Source organism: Thermobia domestica, chromosome 18, assembly GCF_964235325.1.
Source record: "Thermobia domestica chromosome 18, izTheDome1.hap1.1, whole genome shotgun sequence".
Lineage (NCBI taxonomy): Eukaryota > Metazoa > Arthropoda > Insecta > Zygentoma > Lepismatidae > Thermobia > Thermobia domestica.
The window spans coordinates 144,119,374-144,141,419 of NC_137471.1; the positions used below are offsets into that span (position 1 = coordinate 144,119,374).

General features: G+C 39.6%; 1 protein-coding gene across 5 annotated transcripts in view; it reads right to left on the reverse strand.

The window, feature by feature from the left end:
* The window catches only part of LOC145675705 (uncharacterized), a 110,771-nt gene that overhangs the window by 59,617 nt on the left and 29,108 nt on the right, over positions 1-22,046 (reverse strand). For all 5 annotated transcript variants that reach the window (XM_081746319.1, XM_081746318.1, XM_081746317.1 and 2 more), the window contains exons 3-4: positions 8,220-8,386; positions 5,005-5,230 (exon numbers count right to left, since the gene is read on the reverse strand). In XM_081746319.1, coding sequence (XP_081602445.1) covers positions 5,005-5,230; positions 8,220-8,386 — 393 coding nt within the window. The remainder of the gene's footprint in view (positions 1-5,004; positions 5,231-8,219; positions 8,387-22,046) is intronic.

The following is a 22,046-nucleotide window of genomic DNA, read 5'->3' on the forward strand; positions in this document are numbered from 1 at the left end:
ACAACAGCGTTCTCGTCTTCAGGATGATGTTCACAAGAAATATTGTCTGACTGCTTCTCTTTCGTACACGGGCCAACTTTCAGGAAACTTTAGCAGAATCGTTCGAAAACACGGTATAGAAACTATCTATAAACTTTCTGCCAAACTCAGGGCCTTGCTACGTTCAGTAAAAGATGATTTAGGACTTAGAACAACAAGAGTGTACGGTATTGCACGTGAATGTGGAAAAGCTTATGTTGGACCGACTGGACGTACAACTGGAATTCGATGAAAAGAACATTCCAAGTACATCAAACGACAGCAAGCAGAAAAATTCAGGATTGGCAGAGCACAGCATAACTAAGGGACATATCATCTCTTTCTCTAAAACGTTGATAGGAAAATGTTCGAGCTATTGGGAAAGGAAAGTGAAGAAGGCAATAGAAATACTTGAAGAAGGCAGCAACCTTACTCAATAGGAATACCAATCTTCAACTCAGCCAAACATGAATTTCCCTCATTGGAAGAAAACATATACAAAACAATCAATCAGAGCTTGTCAAGCAACCCAGTCAACCAGCCAACCATAATTGAGTCCATGGACTCACACTGATTGGACGTCGTCATTGACTAATCAAACTCCGCTCCTTTCCTGCCAACACCTACACATAAAGGCTTGTCTCATACATCACCCTGAAGGCAAGAACAATATTGTAGGTTCTCGAAACGTTGTATGACGTAGAATTCACCTCGGTAAATGCCCGAGAACAACTATAACGAACAAAAGTTGTATTTGATAAATTGTACTGCATCACGTTCCAATCCAATCCAAAAACCCAATGCAGGCACTACTTACATACATTAACAGTCAGCTCATCCGCCAATGTACAAGACCAATATTTGGAAGAACTTCTTTCGTAAAGCATTATTAATTTGTGACCGTCAAAAAGATCTCAATGAAGAAATACAGTTTCTATATAAAATAGGACAAGAAAACAGTCATAAGCTGTGTATTTTACAAAAATGGTGTAATCAAACACGTAGATCGCTGCAAGTCCCCAAAACAGTAACTTCCAAAGAAGCAAAAACTTGGATTGGAATTCCTTATTTTCCACAACTTTCAACAAAAATTCAACGTATTCTTTCAAAGCATAACATATCTGTTTCAAGTATTCCCCCCAAAAGTTTACAAAAACATCTCACTGGATTTAAAAGCTATTTTGTGGATCCATTAAATAAGGCAGGTATTTGCCACGTCCATTGCGAATGTGATTCCTCATACACTGGCCAAACTAAACGTAATATTAACACGCGTGTGAAGGAACATGTTAGAAAAAAAAAGTCATAAGAAGAAGGCATGTCGGATTTAGCGCTAAATCTAAAACAACATTCACATAATACAAAACAGGTTAAAAAAAAAAAAAAAATAAAGAATCGTTCTTTACTCATAAATACAAACCTGCATTGAACCTTGATACTGGCAACATTGATCGAACTTGGGTACCTACCTTTGATGCATACTTTGGATCTGCCAACAGTGGCCTAACATAGCCCACCGCGTTCCTTTTTATTCAGTTCATTCTTTTCACTCTGCTCTGTTCATTTCAGGATCTTTTTTGTACGTTACTTTTATAAAGAGGTATGTATTCCTGGTATAGTGGTATGTATTCCTTTTTCCTCCTTTCCGTTTTAATCCTTTTTACCTTGCCACTGAGGAAGGAACCAGCTGCGAGTTTCGAAACGTCAAAACCTTTAAATTTTTCAAGGGAGGATTCATTGGTAAGTACCTAATTTTTTGTTAATAACAAAAATATGTTCATGCACAAAAAGTTAGGTGCCATGGACAACGGAGTTAGTACTGGGGGCCCATTAACCCTGTTGGTATAAAGAAAATCGTAGAGTCGTAGTAATATACCTATTGCATCACGGGACAGGACGTTTGGGCGCCACCATTTGGGCGCGGACGTTTCGGCGCTGCCGTTTGGGCGCCGGACGTTTGGGCGCAAAGCCGTTTAGGCTCCAGACGTTTGGGCGCGAGATGCATAGTAAAAATCACAATTTACGACATATAAAGTAAGCTATAGACACAAGCGCGAATCAAGATATATACATTTCCTACACTTTTGTTTTTATCTCACCTCATTTTTCTGTATATTTTCTAAATTAAATAGTTTAATGCGTTTGTGGTATTTGTTGCCTAGCCTCGTCATGGACTGATTTTTCGCTTGTTCACTATTCTTGTACTTCTGATCTAATGATCTAATTTTTGTATTATATAAGAAAGCTAGAAAATGAAGGAATCAGACGAACTGTTAATAATGCCGGGGTGGTATCTAATTTATAGATCCAGGCCGCTTCTTTCCTTCCCTTTCCCCGGATAGTGTGCTCCCTCAAACGTGACGGATTAAATGGCCTTAGATGCCGAGAGCCCAGAAATCTAAAAATCCTAAATCCTAATCGAGTTGAGGGAAAGATGTTAATACAGGGTGTCTAAGATATTGAGTTTAGGAACTGCAGTATGCCGTATTTCTGGTATCACTTTTTTAAAATTAATATTCCAATATAAAAATCAAAACTTAACACACTTTTTTTTTTCGTCCCATTGTAAGCATTTAATCTGCATTAAAGAAAGTGGCAAAAGCAAAAAAAAAAAGAACTATTTCAAAGTGAAAAATATTGTTAAGTGTACATGTATTGGTCATTTAGCCACTAGAAATGTGTTTGACATTCACACTTATTGCATAACTACAGTAGAAGTCCTGCTTTAAGTTTTTTAATGGAATAGGTTCGCTATGTATGTAATGCAGTCAATCATATCTAGTCTGGTCTACTTACCTTTGGCTTGGAAAGTTATCAAATAAAAAGCACATTTAACTTTGGCTGAAACTTAAATTTACAAAATTTAATTGTTAATTCAGTTTTTAGAATTTTGAAATTCCAGTATTTCTAGTATGTAAAACAAAATCCAGTATAATTCAAGGACTTCCACTACAGTAGACACCTTGTGATATCTTGATTGGAACTTAGTACTCAGCGCCTAACATAATGACTTTTTAATTTAACTCGCGCCCAAACGTCTGGCGCCCAAATGGCTTCGCGCCCAAACGTCCAGTGCTCAAACGGCGGGGCCCAAACGTCCGCGCCCAAACGGCGGCGCCCAAACGTCACGTACCGTTGCATCAACACTATTCATTGGAAAGTCGTGGTTTATGATTCACTCTCTTTAGCATGAAACAAACTTCCAGAGGTGCTATGTATTGGAGCCAATAACGTACTATAACAGGGAAAATTGGAAGAATGTCGTGAAAATTCCTTTCAGAAATCCCTCCCATCAACTTTGGACCCCTCTGGTGTGGCCCCGGGTAAAAGCAAACAATCCAAATGTATCTCCAAAAATACTATGGTGAATAAGAAATGAGTGTATCAAGTTTTGTATTGATAGATAGAGTAGGTATGAGGGGAAAGCGTGTATTGGAATAGAAGCTTTTCTCTCATATCTAATCCGTCTATCAATACAAAATTTGGTACAATCATTTCTTATCTCCTATAGTACTTTACGAGATACATTTGGATTGTGTGCTTTTACCGGGGACCACTCCAGAGGGGTCCAAAGTTGATGGAAGGGATTTTTGGAAGGAATTTTGCCGACATTCTCCCAGTTTCTCCTGTTTAAGTATGTTAGGGGCTTCAATTCATAGCACCTCTGGAAAGCATGTTTCATGCTGAAGAAAATGAACTATGAATCATGGCTTTTCAATAAACAGTGTTGATACAATAGGTATTCACTGCGAGTCTATGATTTTCTTTACACTAACAGGGTTAATGGGTCTCAAGGATTTACTCCGTTGTCCATGGCACCTAACTTTCTGTGCATGAACATATCTTTGTTATGTTTACCGAATAGACTAGGTTTGATTCGGATGTCCAGATGACACGTTCAGGTCCGTTTCTTGTCAGTACAATAAATTCGAAATATAATACGTATTTGCGAGAGTTAATGTAATAGTCAGTTCTCAGAACTCTTAAATAATAATCATTCTGCGCTAAATGTTACAAAGCTATAAGCCTAGCTAGTTTATTGCGCCTTTGGCACGGCAGACCCCGATCGGAGTTACGGTGTAAGCTCAGAGTTTCGAATCCCACATTAAGCTGTAGTTTCAAGACCCTTTCCAAAATAGCCTCGGTGCTAAATAGGAATGTTACTCTCCAAACCAGAGAACTAATCATAACTTGTATCTTAATGTGCGAATGAACTTCGATTTCCAATGAAATGAAGAAATAAAGTGTGCCGTTGGGCTACAGATCGAACACGGGTTTCCGGTTTACTTTGCCGGACATATATATATTGAACGGACATTGAAAACCTGGTCTCCAGCTTACCATGCCAATGTTTCGTTACTACCCAATTCAGTCCACTCCTTGAACATCCATAGATTCTACCACTCTTGAAGTCCGTGCTAAGCCACTCAGACCACATGGGCTGTACCACAACTTTTGTTGTGATAGACAATTCAATGTCTGCATTACGGAACACCTCTAACGATTGAATTCAGGTAGCGGATTGGGCAGCATAGTGGTTAACGCATTGACATAGTAAGCAGGAGAGACTGTTCAAATCGTAATCGAGTCGTGCAATTTTTACACTTTGCATATCATCATATTTGCATTTCCAAAGGACATCGTGCAATATAAAATTGGCTATTTCTCTGATTTTTCAAATACAATAAGAATTTGTACTAGTCCAACCATAATTTCTAGAATGGTTTCAGCTAGCTCCAATAGTTTAAACAGCAGAATGCTGGACGCTCCTTGTAACCCCAAAAGGAGGAATTTTTCGACCTATAAATATTACCCAAAATCTAGTAATAATGTCTTTCGGAGCCTACACATATTGAATACGGATAGATAGATAATTAACATGTGGAAAATACTATCTTCCTGATTTTATAATTGTCACACAGATATTTTGAGTGTAAGATAATTCTCATCAATATGTGAGGACAAAGGCGGCTTTGAGGCACTTACCTACTTGTGTTGAAGATTCCTTTAGAGTAACTGGCATATCGTCAGTGCTCATTGAAGGACTCAAACATACTTGCTGCTTCAAGTAGCTGGATCCATCCTCGGACTCTGACGATTGCGATACCCCAGTTCCTACAGCTGTCATCGATAAATCTGACTCTTGAAGTTGAGTTGTTGACGACGAAGTGGATTTCAGACGCATCGACTGGATTTCAAGAACTTTATCAAACTGAACAGACCAAAATATATAAACACACAATTAAAATATTTGAGATATTAATTTCACGATAAAACACATTTCACTAATTCTCCAAAACAGAATACCCATCGTCGTATTTAATTTTTATTTTTAATTAATAAACTAATTTCTAATATTTGGCTTCCTAACTTTATTTCCTCTTATTCCTCTAACATAAAATCTTGAAGACTCCTGTTATCTTATAGAAAACTATGTTTTGTAGCAGCTACGCATAAATTATACCCTATTTCTAAAGACTGATTAACAATGTTTCTAACAAAATTTTAAATTCATCAACATCGATTCTTTTTCTAATGTTAAAAATGAAATGAAATCTTTACGTCCCACGGTTATGCCGGTTAGGCTAAAGGAGACGGTGATGATGAGAGATGAGTGAAATGGCGGAAGGAAGAAAGTGGGAGGAAACGGGAGAACCTCGAGAAAACCCACGAGCACGATGTTTGTCCACCACAAAGTCCACACGGAGCGAGCTGGGATCAAACCAGGGACCCCAAGTACCGGAGGTGAACGCTCTACCACTGAGACACTGCGCCCCCCTTCTAATGTTAAAATTAGTCTTGTTATTAGCATATATTAGTAACATTTGCCATCAACATTGTTACTTTTTCCAGTAACATTTTGATAATAGTGTTACTAAAATGTTAATAACAAGAATTTTTCGATCGCTCTGGAGGCGATCCACATCCAATGATGTTGGTGATATTTTATTCTGGCTATCTCTGATTGCTTGTTTTTCCAACAGTTTACATCATTGGTCGCCCAACTAATGAAGTTTCTGAGCTACTCTATCGTTTTTAAATCCTACTGTGAGCTACCAACCAAAAGAACCACCAACTCAAAAAAAAAAAAAAAAATCTGACATTTGTTTATTGCCTATAAACTTACATTTCTAGTAAACGTGAAATCACACATCCAAGTTAGCAAATGCCTAATATACACATGAAAAACATAATGTGCACAACCCCACGCGTATATAATCAACTCTGAGATTAGGCTGACAATGGAAGTTCCGCAGAAGAAACAAGCAGTTGTTGTCGTCAGCGCCCCCTGTCGTTAGCGTCAGCTCAGTGGAGGAGTCAAGGTTAGCCAACCGGAGTGCTAACGTGATCTATCGAAAATGTTTCCACGAGATACTAGTAGCTTGCGATCGACGGTTTGGTGATCACTGGTTTACATTATGAACTGATCCAAGAACAATGCATTAAAATAGAAGAATATAAGAAGTCGCCAGTTTCACACACTCACCTTGACGGAGTCAAGTTATCTCAATACAATCATGGTTGACGCTATCAGACGCCCCGATTTAGTCAGGACAGTCCTTTCCTTTTAGTCCAAGTCCCGACTTTTTTAAACTGAAGACGGGACGCGAAACTGTTTATTTTTCTTCAGTTACTTACACCGTCAGAACCGAAACCATGTCCTTCTATCTCACCTAAAATCGTGACTAGAAATCTAGTTGATAAACAGTTAGCGAGATAAGATTAGAAAAGAGAATTTAACCCTCGAAATATGTAGGACACACTGCTTAACTAGAGTTAACTTTCAATATTGTTTGAGGTTTTTTTGTTACTTTATTCAGAATTTTTTCTTAAGTTTTCATTTAATACCAACAACAAAAATCCGTATTTTAGAGTTTTATTGGAAAGTACACTATAGTACAACCTGTGTTGGTATTAGAAACTTTTTTTTTTTTTTTGTTTCCATGATTCTGCACCGAGGAAGGAGAGACGGAGATAACGAGATGAATGACAACTGTGGAATGATGGAGATGGCAAAAAGGGGGAAACGCGAGGAAACTCTCTACTCACAACGTCTTTGTCCACTACAAAGTTCCCTTGGCAGAACGTGGGATCGAACCGGCTACCCCACGCACTAGGAGTGAGCGTTTGAGCTACCGCAGTCCCCTTAGATATAATTTCTGATGTGATTAACCTTCTACTCGGATACACGGGGTCTCCTAGTACTTTCCATTCTCCATAGCCAACACGCCTCCTTAAAGAATTTGCACAATTGATACAGATGTTTAAGGAATTTAGTGGATCCTTTCGGACACTTGTACAAACCAGTTCCTCCACCAGTAACAAAAAATGTCCAGTAGAATCTCATTATATCAAACACCTCCTCTGCCTGCACCGTCTTGTTTTCCTGTAAGAAAGGCAGCTGTGCAGGCCACCACCCATAGGCAATGACATAAAACTTTTAAAACTGGCTCTTCCAATCAGGTACAATACTTGAAACAATTTACAAAGCAAACATGACACTGCTAAACTGTATATTTAAAAATCCCGAATCGCTTTATCTTTTATATGTATACATGGAATACATATCTCTAAATTCTGAAACGGGAATTAACCTCTTTAGGGATATGGCATCAAATGATGCCGCATTTTTATCGGGAAAATAATCCGATTTTTTTTTCACGAAGAAGAGTGCGAACTGAAGGTAAGTAAAAACAAGTGCTTCAGAATATTATTTTTACTTACCTTCAGATCGCACTCTTCTTCGTGAAAAAAAAAAAAAAAAAAAAAAAAAAAAAAATCGGATTATTTTCCTGACAAATATCATTTGATGCCATATCCGTGAAGAGGTTAAAATAAATTACTTACTAGCAATTAAATATGAACATCTTAGAAACACACAAATAAAAGTAGCAATGAGCAAACTTTCGCCGACTTCGTGAACCAGGAATAGCGAAGAGAGAAATATAAAAATAAAGAGTAGATAATTGAGAGACATCAGATTAGGCTCTTATTCATTTGAAACACGGTACCTGATCTGATGATATCAAAGATTATCCAAATTTATTTTTCCTTTTCTGTCTGCTAAAGTATGAACACAAGCACTTACTCATAGTTCTGGTTTATTTGTGTGTATCATATAAGTAATCTCACAAATTATTAAAAAAAAAAAAAAAAAAAAGCAATGAAAACCATGAATGATTTGTAGAAGCCATGCGTACCAGCTTAGCCAATATTTGTTGTTCAACATTTCTCTTTTCACACCAGGATCTAACAAGTTTAAAAAATCCCAAAGTCTGTAAGTTTCTATCTGTGAGCTCTTTCTGTCCGACCCACACTTTGGCCACGTTCTTCCTGTCGCTCGTCATCTCAAAAAATACTTTGTCTCCTGAAACAAAAATATTTTTCTATTAGACCTGTCACAGCCGAACAAAAAAATTAAATACAAAGTAAAATAAACGTAGCAAACTCCTTGCATTTAAACAATATTGTAATGTACCACGTGTTAGAGTTTGTAAACAGCCACGCGTGCTCCTGTTTGTATTTACGGCAACCCACATATATTTACGTTGGAGTACTACACTTCACATTGGATTACTACAACCACCAGCACCACATACAAGTCACATGACATGGGAACAGCAGCGCCACCGCCGCTCGGAGCGCCTATATAAGGAAGAGGATTCGACGGACAGTCACCAGTCTTCGATTGGTCTATCCTCCTCTAGCTTGCCTGGAGCTCTAGGAGTAATCCAACCTCATAGCCTCTAATCTGCTGCTGCAGGACTAGGCTTCCATTCCATCTGGCTTAGCTTGCTCGGAGCTCTGTTAGGATCCCAAACTCAGTTGCTTAGCCTGCTTCGGGGCTCTGTCATTTAACCCTCTTACTGCTAGCTGCGGAGCATTAGAATTTCCTATGCCACTCCACGTAGCTTGCCTAGAGCTCTAGGAGTAATCCAACTTCATAGCCTCTAATCTTCTGCTGCAGGACTAGGCTTCCATTCCATCTGGCTTAGCTTGCTCGGAGCTCTGTTAGGATCCCAAACTCAGTTGCTTAGCCTGCTTCGGGGCTCTGTGATTTAACCCTCTTACTGCTAGCTGCGGAGCATTGGAGTTTCCTATGCCACTCCACGTAGCTTGCTCGGAGCTCTGTTAGGATCCCAACCTCAGTTGCTTAGCCTGCTTCGGGGCTCTGTGATTTAACCCCCTCACTGCTAGCTGCGGAGCATTGGAGTTTCCTCTGCCACTCCACGTAGCTTGCCAGGAGCTCTGTTAGGATCCCAACCTCAGTTCCTTAGCCTGTTTCGGGGCTCTGTGATTTAACCCCCTTATTGCTAGCTGCGGAGCATTGGAGTTTCCTATGCCACTCCACGTAGCTTGCTCGGAGCTGTTAGAATCCCAACCTTAGTTGCTTAGCCTGTTTCGGGGCTCTGTGATTTAAGCCCCTCGCTGCTAGCTGTGCGGAGCATTGGAGTTTCCTATGCCACTCCACGTAGCTTGCCAGGAGCTCTGTTAGGATCCCAACCTCAGTTCCTTAGCCTGTTTCGGGGCTCTGTGATTTAACCCCCTCATTGCTAGCTGCGGAGCATTGGAGTTTCCTATGCCACTCCACGTAGCTTGCTCGGAGCTGTTAGAATCCCAACCTTAGTTGCTTAGCCTGCTTCGGGGCTCTGTGATTTAAGCCCCTCGCTGCTAGCTGTGCGGAGCATTGGAGTTTCCTATGTCACTCCACGTAGCTTGCTCAGAGCTCTGTTAGGATCCCAAACTCAGTTGCTTAGCCTGCTTCGGGGCTCTGTGATTTAAGCCCCTCACTACTAGCTGCGGAGCATTGGAGTTTCCTATGCCACTCCACGTAGCTTGCTCAGAGCTCTGTTAGGATCCCAACCTCAGTTGCTTAGCCTGCTTCGGGGCTCTGTGATTTAAGCCCCTCACTACTAGCTGCGGAGCATTGAAGTTCCCTATGCCACTCCACGTAGCTTGCTCAGAGCTCTGTTAGGATCCCAACCTCAGTTGCTTAGCCTGTTTCGGGGCTCTGTGATTTAAGCCCCTCACTACTAGCTGCGGAGCATTGGAGTTTCCTATGCCACTCCACGTAGCTTGCTCGGAGCTGTTAGAATCCCAACCTTAGTTGCTTAGCCTGCTTCGGGGCTCTGTGATTTAAGCCCCTCGCTGCTAGCTGTGCGGAGCATTGGAGTTTCCTATGCCACTCCACGTAGCTTGCCAGGAGCTCTGTTAGGATCCCAACCTCAGTTCCTTAGCCTGTTTCGGGGCTCTGTGATTTAACCCCCTCATTGCTAGCTGCGGAGCATTGGAGTTTCCTATGCCACTCCACGTAGCTTGCTCGGAGCTGTTAGAATCCCAACCTTAGTTGCTTAGCCTGCTTCGGGGCTCTGTGATTTAAGCCCCTCGCTGCTAGCTGTGCGGAGCATTGGAGTTTCCTATGTCACTCCACGTAGCTTGCTCAGAGCTCTGTTAGGATCCCAACCTCAGTTGCTTAGCCTGCTTCGGGGCTCTGTGATTTAAGCCCCTCACTACTAGCTGCGGAGCATTGGAGTTCCCTATGCCACTCCACGTAGCTTGCTCAGAGCTCTGTTAGGATCCCAATCTCAGTTGCTTAGCCTGTTTCGGGGCTCTGTGATTTAAGCCCCTCACTACTAGCTGCGGAGCATTGAAGTTCCCTATGCCACTCCACGTAGCTTGCTCAGAGCTCTGTTAGGATCCCAACCTCAGTTGCTTAGCCTGTTTCGGGGCTCTGTGATTTAAGCCCCTCACTACTAGCTGCGGAGCATTGGAGTTTCCTATGCCACTCCACGTAGCTTGCTCGGAGCTGTTAGAATCCCAACCTTAGTTGCTTAGCCTGCTTCGGGGCTCTGTGATCTAAGCCCCTCGCTGCTAGCTGCGGAATATTGGGATTTCCTATGCCATTCCACGTAGCTTGCCCTGAGCTCTGTAGAGAATCCTGCCCTAAGGCTGAAAGGTCTTGGGCTAGCCTTTCCAACCTTGCATAAGTGAAAATTGTATTGTAGTATTTCTGTAAATACTGTTCTTTTATTAGAGGATTTTTTATAATAAAAACCGGTAGTGGGAGTCGATTCCGGACTCTGATTTACTCAACCTGGTTCTACCTACCATTTCAAAGGGAAGAACTCTTACAATATTTAGAAGTCAAACTAATGGGCATGAAACTTTCCACATCACAGCAGCTGGCCTTTTACTTCTTCTTCTTATTATTATTTATAAAGGTTCTGAAGCAGAGGAGTTTACAGAGCAAATACATAAAAGAAAAAGAAGAGAGGCAAATATGTCTACATAAACATAAAATCTATGCCTTCTTTACCTACCGGAAGTACTGTTCGGAACTGAAAATATGAATTTTAGATCCCCGCACTGAGGTTAGGAGCAGAAGTGACGAAATCACTTGACTCAACCGTTTTATGATTAATTACCGCATAAAGAGTAAACATTTACAGCTTTGCTGCGAAATACCTTGATTCGATTACCAGTGGAAGCTTGTATGGTTTGGACCCCACACTAAACGATAGATAAACGTTCGAAGATGGTAGTATTAATAAATTTTCATGATCTTAATATTTACGTAAAACAATTTCATTCTTGCAACTTTTCTGAAAATTAATTTATTAGTCCTTTTTTTCTCTTAAGAATATAGTTTAAAGAAAAATTAAAAAGAGCTGCTTCTGTGATTCTGGCCAACACTGGAAAAATTAGGAATTGTTTAGTAAAGTGAAACGAGATAATGAAATACAACTTACCACCTACAACAGAAAATATGAACCTGGAGAATTGTCATTGTTGTCAGAATAACATTTTCCCCAAAATCTAAGTTAAGGCAGGGACTACAGGAAGCAACTCAACTGCACTTGATTACGTACCATGTTATCTTGGAATCAAGTAAACTACTTTTAACTAATACTTGTATTTAGTTTCTAATAATCAAAATAGTTTTAACATACAGTTATTAAAATTTAATAATAATGTTATTTAAAAAGTAGTTCACAAGATATCAAAACAAAATGATACACAATCAAAGGCAGTTGAGTTCGTTTCTCTAGTCGCTGCCTTAACTTAGATTTTGGGGGAAATGTTATTCTGGCAACACTGTAATTTCTATGGATAGCAACACTGAAAATTCTTGAGGTTCACATTTTCTGTTATAGAAGAACATTATCTAGGATTCTGGTAAGTTGCATTTCATTATCTCCTTTCACTTAAGAAAAACATGCAAAAGGAAAATGGTAAATTTTGTATTATTTTTAGTATGTCAAGCACTTAAAACTGTACTTGCAGTTAAAAATACTTATATACGACGGAACATAATATCTATCGTACAAAAGAACTTCAACAGCTAATTCTATAATCTTAAAAACAAATATTAATTATGCAGCTTCTTGCTTATAGTAGTTTTTAATAATATCCAAATTAGTTATATACGTTCCGATACTTATGTATCCTGTTTAATTCCCTGAAGGCCTTTGCTTTAACGACAATTATTTTTTCCAATATCTTCAGATTACAAACATTAGTGAAAAATATCAAATAATTTTAACATGCAGGTCTTCCATCCAACTATGGTTGAAAAACAGATTAATCACTAAAGGAAAAACATAAATAATATTTACGCACATTTAACTTTTCCAATACTTTCAGCCCTTAACATTTATATATTTTAACAAAGATAATCATGTATTGATTGATAGAATGTACGGAACATCTTTCAAGATTAGGTATTACTTACTTATATTTCTAGAACTAAAAATAATAATAATAATAATAATAATAATAATAATAATAATAATAATAATAATAATAATAATAATAATAATAATAATAATAATAATAATAAAAACTTTCCGATATTTCGGATAAGTTAGGAGTATCCTTTTTCGAGGATCAAAGAGGCTTAATACATACTTTCACGTAATTTGATTTTATGTTCAATTTAGCGTCTCTTTCAGCAGTGAGGTTATATGAGACGTGGACCTACCCCTTAACGTTGAATCCGAGCCACATGAGCTTTTGCCGTGAACCGAACCCGGGTCTCCCACGCGAAAAACCCGTAAGCTAACCGCTTAACCACGAGGAAGCTCGCTTCATACGTTAAGCAAAAGGTTTTTGACATGCTTGTACTTCAGTATTAGTCATGAAATTTATAAGAATCCTCTCTGATTCTCGAAAAAAAAAAAAAAATTTCGCACACTTATCCGAAATATCGGAACGTTATCTGCTGAACACTGAACACTGAAATTGTAGAGACAATCCGATGCTCCTTCTATTTCTTTATATACATTTACTCCTACTGTATTAACAGCCTAGAGACCAGAACCCATCAACGTGTGTTCACATTAGCATATCAATATTCCGTCCACCACTTTTAGTTTTGTTTGGTGGTCCGTCAGTAATTTTGAGCCCGAGAAGAGTCGTAACGTTTTTACACTTAATCATAACTACGGTGTTTTAGTCAAACTACATGCAAAGAAATACATAAATTCTAAGCTACATACTAAGAAATACATAGATTCTAAGCTACATACAAAGAAATACAAAAATTCTAAGCTACATACAAAGAAATACATAGATTCTAAGCTACATACAAAGAAATACATAAATTCTAAGCTACATACAAAGAAATACGTAGATTCTAAGCTACATACAAAGAAATACGTAGATTCTAAGCTACATACAAAAGAAATACACTGATTCTAAGCTACATACAAAAAAATACATAGATTCTAAGCTACATACAAAGAAATACATAGATTCCAAGCTACATACAAAGTAATATGTAGATTCTACAATGTGATTAGCGTTCAACAGAAAAAGTTCGGTCTAAAAATTGATAGATCACATTGATTTGAACATGATGATGTGGGTTAGTGCAAATCCTCATGCTTAGTTTTCGAGAAGAAACTATTTATTTTGTAATACTAAAAATTCAGTATGCACGATAATCATTCTCTCATTTGCAAAAGATGAAGATGAAGTGAATTCTTTAAGTCTTAGGTCCCACGGTTAGGCCGGGTAAGCTTAAGGAGACGGTGATGATGAGACATGAGTGAAATGGTGGAATGAAAAAATTGGGAGGAAATGGGAGAACCGCGAGAAAACCTACGAACATGGTGTTTGTCCACCACGAAGTCCACTTGGTGCGAGCTGAGATTGAACCAGGGACAGCACTAGAGGTGAACGCTCTACCACTGACCTACCGTTCTCCCTCGGGTGGAATCGATTATTTGTTTCTGTGTTTCATAGGAAAGGAACCAGCGTGGGAGACCCGGGTTCGATTCCCTGCGGGAGCTCATGTGGTTCGGATTCCACGTTAATCAGTAGGTCCCGTCTCATATAGTCTCGCTGCTGAAAGGGACGTTAAAACCAACGAAAGGAACCAGATTTGTCTATCGCTATTTGACTAGCAGTGGTGTACATAATCCTAGATAATCAATGGAGCTCCCTTGTAGCTAAGCGGTTAGCATACGCACCTTTCGCGTGGGAGACCCGGGTTCGATTTCATACGAGAGCTCATGTAGTTCGGATTTTATGTAAAGCTGTAGCTCATCTAGCCTTGCTACTCAAAGGGACGTTAAACTGAAAATCAAATCAAAATCAAATCCTAACACTGAAGTACACAATACTTATATAAACATGTGAATACTTTACGCGAGCTGCAGTGCTTTAGTGATAGATCGTTCATCTCTGGTGCCTAGGATCCCTGGTTCGATTCCAGCTTGTACTAAGTGAGCTCTGTGGCAGACAAACACCGTGTTCTCCCATTTCCTTCCACTTTCTTTAGTCCACCATTATAACATCTCCTTAGCCACGAGGAACGTTAAAATTAAAAAAAAAAAAAAAATCTTCAAATATTGTACAGAGTAACTAGTCACTAAATTTTACACCATTTGTTTCTAATTTTTGAGAACAAGGCAAGACAATGAACAATATTGGAAATCTACGAAGGAAACGATCTTGTAAATTATCTTATTTTAAGAGACCTTATTCCAAGTTGCTATTAGCTAGCACTGCTAAATTTTCTGTACTTCAAAGTTATCTAGGTAGAAATGTGTGGATGTATCTATTGATAAATTTAATATATAATGCCGATAACGAAGATAGCTATCTTCTAGGACACCTCTAAAGAAACAAAAACTGTCTAGTATACAAAGGGCGGATTATGCCTCCTTCGAAAATCATAAGCTGCCGAAAACGACGGAATATACTTTAAAATTTCATAGCTCGAGAATTATGGGGTCTATAGTAATCGGGTCAAGGAATTATTCTAAATATTCACGTTTCAGACTCCTCTGGCAATGGTGCAACGAATTCTATAAGGAAACTTAGAGCACGATGAAACTTTTTTTAATTAATTAAAGATAAATGGCAATATTCATGTAGGTCTCATAAAAAATAATTTCATTTCTCCGACTGATATTATTTTCCCCTTATGTGACAACTAATATTATTTTCAGGAGTTATGCAACCAGACACAACATAGTTTAAAATAAAACTTGGTAATGTCTGAAGGATGTATTCACTAACTTGCTCTTGTTTTAAGAATAAAAATAATTAAACACTTCATACCTTTAGAGTTCCAAAATCACTTCTATCTCGAAATTTGTAGCTGTTTAATACGATCTAATGTTCGTAATTTAATTGGTCATTAGACGGCATAAATGTAAGTGAAAACCAAATATCTCGACATTCAATTCGATGAAAACTGAAGCCAGGTCTTCAACTTGCAGACTGCTGCATTACCACTAAATTGTCAGAAAAAATGTATTATTCCGACAGTGTTTCTTGGCATTGTGCGAAAACTAAATGATCTAAAATGTATTTCTTGCACACTGATACAAAACCAATCATTAAAAACACCTCCAGTAGCTTGTGGTTTCTGGAAAATACCTCGTAGAGTTCTAAGGTTAAGGGAAGTTTATAGAGTAGCAACAGGGGGAAAGGGGAGCTCGGCTTCTAAACCATTTCCCGCTACCTCAAGTCTTATGCGTTTATTAAACGTGTTTAGTACTACAATGTTTAAAACACTTAAATGAAAAATGTTTATATTAGATTGGTAAGAATGAAATGTCGCCCAGGTGCGTCATTTCCAGATGTTAAAAACCATAAACTACAAAACGTGGATAATGGAAAGAATCGCTATTTTCAACCACACTCTTTTGCCACCGTGCAGCCAAAGATTAAATTCCCTGACTAAAAAAGTCTGGAGTCTCCGAAGCGAAACGAAGAAGTCCTCAAACACATGTTGCATCGGCTTATACTCAGGGAAGATCTTCAATTCCAAGAAGTGACTGAGACGGTAGTCAGTGGGAGAAATACTGGAGTTGAGGAAGGGTTTCATACTGCAACTCAAGGAGAATCTGCATTGTTCTTTGGCTACTTAGGAGATTACAGATAAAGACTGAGAGTTCTCAAACACATACTGCACCGGCTTATACTCAGGGAAGATTTTCAATTCAAAGAAGTGACTGAGACGGTAGTCAGTGGGAGAAATACTGGAGTTGAGGAAGGGTTTCATATTGCAACTCAAGGAGAATCTTCATTGTCCTTTGGCTACTCAGGAGATTACGGATAAAGACTGAGAGTTCTCAAACACATACTGCATCGGCTTATACTCAGGGAAGATCTTCAATTCCAAGAAGTGACTGAGACGGTAGTCAGTGAAAGAGATACTGGAGTTGAGGAAGGGTTTCATATTGCAACTCAAGAAGAATCTTCATTGTTTTTTGGCTACTCAGGAGATTACGGATAAAGACTGAGAGTTCTCAAACATATACTGCATCGGCTTATACTCAGGGAAGATCTTCAATTCCAAGAAGTGACTGAGACGGTAGTCAGTGGGAGAAATACTGGAGTTGAGGAAGGGTTTCATATTGCAACTCAAGGAGAATCTGCATTGTTCTTTGGCTACTTAGGAGATTACAGATAAAGACTGAGAGTTCTCAAACACATACTGCATCGGCTTATACTCAGGGAAGATTTTCAATTCAAAGAAGTGACTGAGACGGTAGTCAGTGGGAGAAATACTGGAGTTGAGGAAGGGTTTCATATTGAAACTCAAGGAGAATCTGCAGTGTTCTTTGGCTACTCAGGAGATTACGGATAAAGACTGAGAGTTCTCAAACACATACTGCATCGGCTTATACTCAGGGAAGATCTTCAATTCCAAAAAGTGACTGAGACGGTAGTCAGTGGGAGAAATACTGGAGTTGAGGAAGGGTTTCATATTGCAACTCAAGGAGAATCTTCATTGTCCTTTGGTTACTCAGGAGATTACGGATAAAGACTGAGAGTTCTCAAACACATACTGCATCGGCTTATACTCAGGGAAGATCTTCAATTCCAAGAAGTGACTGAGACGGTAGTCAGTGGGAGAAATACTGGAGTTGAGGAAGGGTTTCATATTGCAACTCAAGGAGAATCTTCATTGTCCTTTGGTTACTCAGGAGATTACGGATAAAGACTGAGAGTTCTCAAACACATACTGCATCGGCTTATACTCAGGGAAGATCTTCAATTCCAAGAAGTGACTGAGACGGTAGTCAGTGAAAGAGATACTGGAGTTGAGGAAGGGTTTCATATTGCAACTCAAGGAGAATCTTCATTGTCCGTTGGCTACTCAGGAGATTACGGATAAAGACTGAGAGTTCTCAAACACATACTGCATCGGCTTATACTCAGGGAAGATCTTCAATTCCAAGAAGTGACTGAGACGGTAGTCAGTGGGAGAAATACTGGAGTTGAGGAAGGGTTTCATATTGCAACTCAAGGAGAATCTTCATTGTCCTTTGGCTACTCAGGAGATTACGGATAAAGACTGAGAGTTCTCAAACACATACTGCATCGGCTTATACTCAGGGAAGATCTTCAATTCAAAGAAGTGACTGAGACGGTAGTCAGTGGGAGAAATACTGGAGTTGAGGAAGGGTTTCATATTGCAACTCAAGGAGAATCTTCATTGTCCTTTGGCTACTCAGGAGATTACTGATAAAGACTGAGAGTTCTCAAACACATACTGCATCGGCTTATACTCAGGGAAGATCTTCAATTCAAAGAAGTGACTGAGACGGTACTCAGTAAAAGAGATACTGGAGTTGAGGAAGGGTTTCATATTGCAACTCAAGGAGAATCTTTATTGTCATTTGGCTACTCAGGAGATTACGGATAAAGACTGAGAGTTCTCAAACATATACTGCATCGGCTTATACTCAGGGAAGATCTTCAATTCCAAGAAGTGACTGAGACGGTAGTCAGTGGGAGAAATACTGGAGTTGAGGAAGGGTTTCATATTGCAACTCAAGGAAAATCTTCATTGTCCTTTGGCTACTCAGGAGATTACGGATAAAGACTGAGAGTTCTCAAACACATACTGCATCGGCTTATACTCAGGGAAGATCTTCAATTCCAAGAAGTGACTGAGACGGTAGTCAGTGGGAGAAATACTGGAGTTGAGGAAGGGTTTCATACTGCAACTCAAGGAGAATCTGCATTGTTCTTTGGCTACTTAGGAGATTACGGATAAAGACTGAGAGTTCTCAAACACATACTGCATCGGCTTATACTCAGGGAAGATCTTCAATTCCAAGAAGTTACTGAGACGGTAGTCAGTGGGAGAAATACTGGAGTTGAGGAAGGGTTTCATATTGCAACTCAAGGAGAATCTGCATTGTTCTTTGGCTACTTAGGAGATTACGGATAAAGACTGAGAGTTCTCAAACACATACTGCATCGGCTTATACTCAGGGAAGATCTTCAATTCCAAGAAGTGACTGAGACGGTAGTCAGTGGGAGAAATACTGGAGTTGAGGAAGGGTTTCATATTGCAACTCAAGGAGAATCTGCATTGTTCTTTGGCTACTTAGGAGATTACGGATAAAGACTGAGAGTTCTCAAACACATACTGCATCGGCTTATACTCAGGGAAGATCTTCAATTCCAAGAAGTGACTGAGACGGTAGTCAGTGGAAGAAATACTGGAGTTGAGGAAGGGTTTCATATTGCAACTCAAGGAGAATCTTCATTGTCCTTTGGCTACTCAGGAGATTACGGATAAAGACTGAGAGTTCTCAAACACATACTGCATCGGCTTATACTCAGGGAAGATCTTCAATTCCAAGAAGTGACTGAGACGGTAGTCAGTGGGAGAAATACTGGAGTTGAGGAAGGGTTTCATACTGCAACTCAAGGAGAATCTGCATTGTTCTTTGGCTACTTAGGAGATTACAGATAAAGACTGAGAGTTCTCAAACATATACTGCATCGGCTTATACTCAGGGAAGATCTTCAATTCCAAGAAGTGACTGAGACGGTAGTCAGTGGGAGAAATACTGGAGTTGAGGAAGGGTTTCATATTGCAACTCAAGGAGAATCTTCATTGTCCTTTGGCTACTCAGGAGATTACGGATAAAGACTGAGAGTTCTCAAACACATACTGCATCGGCTTATACTCAGGGAAGATCTTCAATTCAAAGAAGTGACTGAGACGGTAGTCAGTGGGAGAAATACTGGAGTTGAGGAAGGGTTTCATACTGCAACTCAAGGAGAATCTGCATTGTTCTTTGGCTACTTAGGAGATTACAGATAAAGACTGAGAGTTCTCAAACACATACTGCATCGGCTTATACTCAGGGAAGATCTTCAATTCCAAGAAGTTACTGAGACGGTAGTCAGTGGGAGAAATACTGGAGTTGAGGAAGGGTTTCATACTGCAACTCAAGGAGAATCTGCATTGTTCTTTGGCTACTTAGGAGATTACGGATAAAGACTGAGAGTTCTCAAACACATACTGCATCGGCTTATACTCAGGGAAGATCTTCAATTCAAAGAAGTGACTGAGACGGTAGTCAGTGGGAGAAATACTGGAGTTGAGGAAGGGTTTCATATTGCAACTCAAGGAGAATCTGCATTGTTCTTTGGCTACTTAGGAGATTACGGCTAAAGACTGAGAGTTCTCAAACACATACTGCATCGGCTTATACTCAGGGAAGATCTTCAATTCCAAGAAGTGACTGAGACGGTAGTCAGTGGGAGAAATACTGGAGTTGAGGAAGGGTTTCATATTGCAACTCAAGGAGAATCTGCATTGTTCTTTGGCTACTTAGGAGATTACGGATAAAGACTGAGAGTTCTCAAACAAATACTGCATCGGCTTATACTCAGGGAAGATCTTCAATTCCAAGAAGTGACTGAGACGGTAGTCAGTGAAAGAGATACTGGAGTTGAGGAAGGGTTTCATATTGCAACTCAAGGAGAATCTTCATTGTCCGTTGGCTACTAAGGAGATTACGGATAAAGACTGAGAGTTCTCAAACATATACTGCATCGGCTTATACTCAGGGAAGATTTTCAATTCCAAGAAGTGACTGAGACGGTAGTCAGTGGGAGAAATACTGGAGTTGAGGAAGGGTTTCATATTGCAACTCAAGGAGAATCTGCATTGTTCTTTGGCTACTTAGGAGATTACAGATAAAGACTGAGAGTTCTCAAACACATACTGCATCGGCTTATACTCAGGGAAGATCTTCAATTCAAAGAAGTGACTGAGACGGTAGTCAGTGGGAGAAATACTGGAGTTGAGGAAGGGTTTCATATTGCAACTCAAGGAGAATCTGCATTGTTCTTTGGCTACTCAGGAGATTACGGATAAAGACTGAGAGTTCTCAAACATATACTGCATCGGCTTATACTCAGGGAAGATCTTCAATTCCAAGAAGTGACTGAGACGGTAGTCAGTGAAAGAGGTACTGGAGTTGAGGAAGGGTTTTATATTGCAACTCAAGGAGAATCTTCATTGTCCTTTGGCTACTCAGGAGATTACGGATAAAGACTGAGAGTTCTCAAACATATACTGCATAGGCTTATACTCAGGGAAGATCTTCAATTCCAAGAAGTGACTGAGACGGTAGTCAGTGAAAGAGATACTGGAGTTGAGGAAGGGTTTCATACTGCAACTCAAGGAGAATCTTCATTGTCCTTTGGCTACTCAGGAGATTACGGATAAAGACTGAGAGTTCTCAAACACATACTGCATCGGCTTATACTCAGGGAAGATCTTCAATTCAAAGAAGTGACTGAGACGGTAGTCAGTGGGAGAAATACTGGAGTTGAGGAAGGGTTTCATATTGCAACTCAAGGAGAATCTTCATTGTCCTTTGGTTACTCAGGAGATTACCGATAAAGACTGAGAGTTCTCAAACACATACTGCATCGGCTTATACTCAGGGAAGATCTTCAATTCCAAGAAGTGACTGAGACGGTAGTCAGTGAAAGAGATACTGGAGTTGAGGAAGGGTTTCATATTGCAACTCAAGGAGAATCTTCATTGTCCTTTGGCTACTCAGGAGATTACGGATAAAGACTGAGAGTTCTCAAACACATACTGCATCGGCTTATACTCAGGGAAGATCTTCAATTCCAAGAAGTGACTGAGACGGTAGTCAGTGGGAGAAATACTGGAGTTGAGGAAGGGTTTCATACTGCAACTCAAGGAGAATCTGCATTGTTCTTTGGCTACTTAGGAGATTACGGATAAAGACTGAGAGTTCTCAAACACATACTGCATCGGCTTATACTCAGGGAAGATCTTCAATTCCAAGAAGTGACTGAGACGGTAGTCAGTGGGAGAAATACTGGAGTTGAGGAAGGGTTTCATACTGCAACTCAAGGAGAATCTGCATTGTTCTTTGGCTACTTAGGAGATTACGGATAAAGACTGAGAGTTCTCAAACACATACTGCATCGGCTTATACTCAGGGAAGATCTTCAATTCAAAGAAGTGACTGAGACGGTAGTCAGTGGAAGAAATACTGGAGTTGAGGAAGGGTTTCATATTGCAACTCAAGGAGAATCTTCATTGTCCTTTGGCTACTCAGGAGATTACGGATAAAGACTGAGAGTTCTCAAACACATACTGCATCGGCTTATACTCAGGGAAGATCTTCAATTCCAAGAAGTGACTGAGACGGTAGTCAGTGGGAGAAATACTGGAGTTGAGGAAGGGTTTCATACTGCAACTCAAGGAGAATCTG